This window comes from Rhinopithecus bieti, unplaced genomic scaffold (genome assembly GCF_001698545.2).
Source record: "Rhinopithecus bieti isolate Rb0 unplaced genomic scaffold, ASM169854v2 scaffold_41082, whole genome shotgun sequence".
NCBI classification, from domain to species: Eukaryota; Metazoa; Chordata; class Mammalia; order Primates; family Cercopithecidae; genus Rhinopithecus; species Rhinopithecus bieti.
Genome location: NW_016817890.1, coordinates 788,334 through 793,380, shown reverse-complemented (window position 1 = coordinate 793,380; position 5,047 = coordinate 788,334). Strand labels below are relative to the sequence as shown.

Here is a 5,047-nt window from a genome sequence, read left to right as displayed (position 1 = left end):
TTTTTCCATGAACACATGTGCTTTATTGAATTCCATTGCAGACAGGCGAATATAAACTGCTGTATATAGGGGTGGGGTCAAGAGGGCAGGACCAACAGCCCCAGGGGATGCAGGGTCATCAGTGGAGTACATGGGCTCTACTACTGGCCTTGGAGATCCTTTATCTTCTGAGAAATTGCTTGGAAGATTATCACTGAGCTAGTGGTGAAAAGCATGAGTGCAATGAGCACAGGGACGTTGAGGAACAGGGTACAGATGTTCAAGCACTTGGTGGTGGAGGCATAGGCCTGGGCCCTAGTCACGTCACCCACCATCTTCCTGTCCCTAGACTTCATGCAGTACACTAATGCTATGAAGCCCATGAAGCACTAGCTCATGAAGAGCATTTTGAACAGGGTTCTGGCATGGAGATCTCACTGTGGATGTGGATCACAGAGGACATCGAGGGAGCAGAGCTATGGGGTGACCCCAGCATGGCAACCTTGTGTTTCTCCTTGAACATCTCCTAATTTGGCGGGAGGCCAGTGTTGGCGTGAGTGAACAAGGATTTGGAAGTGTGGTTCTTGGTGTCAAGACAAGACCAGTGCCTTTTTTTTTTGAGATGGAGTCTTGTTCTGTTGCCCCGGCTGGAGTGCAGTGGTGCAATCTCAGGTTACTGCAACCTCTGCCTCCCGGGTTCAAGCAATTCTCTGCCTCAGCCTCCCGAGTAGCTGGGATTATAGGCAGCTGCCACCATGCCCAGCTAATTTTTGTATTTTTAGTAGAAACAGGGTTTCATCATCTTGACCAGGCTGGTATTAAACTCCTGACCTCATGATCCACCTGCCTTGGCCTCCCAAACTGCTGGGATTACAGGTGTGAGCCACTGTGCCCGGCATTCTTTTTTTTTTTTTTTTTTTTTTTTTTTTTTTTTTTTTTTTTTTTTTTAATTTCTCTTCTTGGAGAAACCTTAGAGTAGTGCTACTCAGAATGCCATTTTTACTTTCTTTATCAGAGTGTTTTGGGGATGTTCAGGCAAAATAAATTTTAAAAAAGTGTTGTTACAGGGACACAATAACAACAATAAAATCAGCTGACAGAAATAAGAAGATTCTGGTGCAAGCTCCTTCTTTCATCACCAACCAATACCATATCTTTGGCAGACTGGTGGACCACACTTTGAATTGCACTGCTTAGAATATGACATCAAGGACCAAAGTGTGAAAAATTAGTATTACAGCTAGAAGAGTCCTCAGCATTTCTAATCTCTCTGTAAAGAAACCAAACCCAACGAAAAAAAGGGCCCTAAGATTACACAGTAAGTTCGTAGCTTTTGGTCTTAAGAAGTCTTTCCATTACTCCACACAACTTCTATGGTGACTACATGTCCGCTTGCTTCAGAACATGTTGACATGAAATTCCAGGTTGAATAACTAATTCTCTGTACTGTACTTCTGAAACAACTCCAACTGATAACACACTAAAACACTGTCCAAGACTAGATATCTAAGCACAAAAGAGAACTCATATGAATGGGAGCCTGCTCTCAGACACTTCAGTTAAAATATTCAAACAGTAAATCTGGATCTGAATTTTCTATACTGAAGGTTAAAAAAAAATCCTGTATTCTATTAGTAATACTCCATAAAAGCAGATGGCATTTTTGTGAGGAGGAGAACTGGAGTATAATTTGTTTTCAGACTGATGGTTCCACAATGCAAGTCTAGAATTAGACGACTGTCTTAACATTTTGGATAAAACGACAACAAAACCAGTACCTATATATGATATACTCAACTAATACATGATGTGACACTTTCATCAATTCATATTGGTACAAAACATACAGCTGGCCATTAATTTTAATCTGTTCTCCAAAGTAGGCTCAGAGGATTCTCACACAGGGTTACATCACTTTGTTCAGGAAACCAGGTCCAGGCATTGGGCAGGAAAAAATAAGAGACTCAGGCTGAATATGAAAACTAACAAAAGAAAGGCTAATGTCTGCGAGAAAGAAAGTGCAAAAAGACTTGGAGTTGCCAAAATAAGAAATACTGGCTTTGAATCATGAGAAGAAATAAGCAATAAAAAGGGGAATCTGAAAAAAGTAATTAGATTCCTAAAGTCTGGAAGCCCATGATTTTTATCTGGTATTAGAGAGTTGTTAACTGAAATGAACCAAATTGATCTTTAAAGTCTTGGCCCTACTTTCTGCACCATATTGTAAGGCAGCATATTATAGTACAAGGGCTCTTGACCTTGAGTAAAATACCTCTAGTCCAGCAGTCCTCAACCTTTTCAGCACCAGGGACCAGTTTTGTAGAGGACAATTTTTCCATGGGGGCAGGGGGTTTCAAGATGAAATTGTTCCATCTCAGATCATCAGGCATTAGATTTTCATAACAAACATGCAACTAGATCCCTTGCATGTGCAGTTCACAATTAAGATTTGTACTTCTATGAGAATCTAATGCCACCACTGATCTGACAGGAGGCCTAGCTCAGGCAGTAATACTCACTTGCCGGCCCACTTACCTCCTGCTATGTGGCTATGTGGCCTGGTTACCAACAGGTCGCTGACCAGTACCAGTCTGAGGCCTGGGAACTGGGGAACTCTGCTCTAGGCAGTCTATGTAATCTCTGAATCTTCGAGCAACATTTTGTATGTATGTGTATCTTTGAGGGTGATGGTTTACAGTTTTAAATATTTTCTCAAAAGGGTACCTCACTAAAAAAGGAGCTGCATGAAAGTACACTGGACCAAAAAGTTAGGGAATGTGAATTTCAAACATGGTATGGTTACAAATCTGCAATGTGACCATGAATAAGCTGCTCCCACTACCCCTATGATGGACATCACTTTTCTCAACTGCAAAATGAGGAATTTAGATTAGACTTCTGTCTCTTTTAATTCAAACAATCTATGATTAATTCTAAATAATAGAATTTTAGGCATAGTGGCATCTGGCATTTGAAATATTTCTGGTCAGAAAGAATTTCCAAGATCCTTCAAATCACAACACATTGATATTGCCAACCTACAATCCTGGACCTAGATTTCCATCCGCGAAAAGTTACTAGCTAGTTCTATTTGACTTGTCCTGATAGTTACATAAACCAGCCAAAAAAAAAAAAATGTGGCACCCTATTAACTAGCATTGACAGTAGTTGTGATACATTCATCAAACATAATCTACAGAACACATTTCCTTTAAAAAGGCATTTGTCCAAAGAGAACAAGAGAACTTTCCAAAATTATGCTTAGAGAAGCCCGTTAGAAATATAGAGCTTCCTCCCAAAAGGTTTCAACCAAACCTCAATTTTTTTAAATACAGAGTTTAACATGTTACTGTGGTATAATTTATAAGCAGTTGTCATGGGGAATCTAAGGAATCCTGGAAAGGTAAGGAGGAAACCAGGAAGAAACAGAGAATCAGACTGGTTAGATGCCACACTTACCACCCACGTTGCTTTTATGCTTATCATAGATTTCTCTCACTTTCCGGTAGCGGAAAGCTAGTTTCCTCATCCAGTCCACACCTCCCTGAACACCCACAGAGGAACCATGGCTGCCACTACCTCCTGAGCCACTGAAACCATCTGTTGAGAAACTGTAGTTGCTGCAAGGAGAGAAGACAATAAAAATTAAAATTTATACAGCATAAAGTTTTTGTTTGAGTGCTATTTGGTTGGGTTCTTGGTATCTGATAAATAAGGCCAATGGCTTTAAGGATCTTCTTCCTGGTCTCTGTCAGAGTATATCTTTCATTACTTCTCTATCTCACACTTATTACTTCTATCAAAGAAAGGATTGAAATGAGAGAGGGAAGGAAAGGTAGAAACAATTCAAGCACCAGCATTCCTTAGAGGTTGACTTGGGATAAGGCATCTTTTTCACTAATGACAGAAAATAACCACACAGTGAAAAAAGCAGAATATAAAATTTTGTGAGTACACATACACACACAGTGATGGCAACTATGTAAAAAGGAGAAACATGAAAAAATAATGAAAGCAAATAGTCTAAAATGCTAACAATGGTAAGATAATGGCAGATATTTTCTCAAGTGATCTGCTGGCTGGTTTATGTTCATAGGTCACTGTGGTAGCTTCAAAATATATCCACAAATTATCTGATATTCCTCTCTTCTAATTCTGCTCCCCTTGGGTATGGACTATACTTAGAATATAAATAGAATGTGATAAAAGTGATAGTGTTAGGCTTCAGAGACTAGGTTTCTTCTGCTCTCTCAGAGCACTTGCTCTGGAAGAAGCCAGCTGTCACGTGAGAACATTCAAGCAGCCCCATGGAGAGGCACGTGTAATGAGGAACTAAAGCCTTCTGTCATCAGCCACATGTTAGAGATTGGAAGAACATTCTGCAGCTCCAGTTAAGCTTTCAGATGATTAGAGTTCGAGCCAACATCTTGATTTCAACGCCAGAAACTCTAATTGAGAACTACCTCTGGGGCTGAATGTGGTAGCTCATGCATGTAATCCCAGACTTTGGGAGGCCGAGGTGGGTGGATCACCTAAGGTCAGGAGTTCCAGACCAGCCTGGCCAACATGGTGAAACCCTGTCTCTACTAAAAATACAAAAATTAGCTGGGAGTGGTGGCGCATGCCCGTAGTCCCATCTTCTCGGGAGACTGAGGAAGGAGAATCGCTTGAGATTGGAAGGCAGAGGTTGCAGTGAGCCAAGATCGCACCACTGCACTCCAGCCTGGGGCAGGGAGGGAGAGGGGGAAGAACTATCCCTGGCCAGATGCAGTGGTTGGTGCCTGTAATTCCCAACTATTTGAGAGGCTGAAATGGGAGGATTGCTTGAGGCCAGGAGTTTGACACCAGCCTGGGCAACATAGCAAGATCTCATCTCTAAGAAAATTGTTTTAATTAGTCGGGTATGGCAGCATGTACCTGTTGTCCTAGCTACTTAGGAAGCTGAAGTGAGAGGACCACTTGAGCCCAGGAGGCTACTGTGAACTATGATCGCACCATGGCACCTTAGCCTGGGCAAGAGAGCAGGCCCCGTTTCTTTGAAAAACGAATAAAAAAAAAAAAAAAAAAG

At 41.3% G+C, this 5,047-nt stretch overlaps 1 protein-coding gene across 1 annotated transcript in view; it reads right to left on the bottom strand.

Moving 5' to 3' along the window:
* EYA3 (EYA transcriptional coactivator and phosphatase 3) overlaps positions 1-5,047 on the bottom strand; it is a 130,432-nt gene that overhangs the window by 19,929 nt on the left and 105,456 nt on the right. The window contains exon 13 of the mRNA XM_017856334.1: positions 3,439-3,599. Coding sequence (XP_017711823.1) covers positions 3,439-3,599 — 161 coding nt within the window. The remainder of the gene's footprint in view (positions 1-3,438; positions 3,600-5,047) is intronic.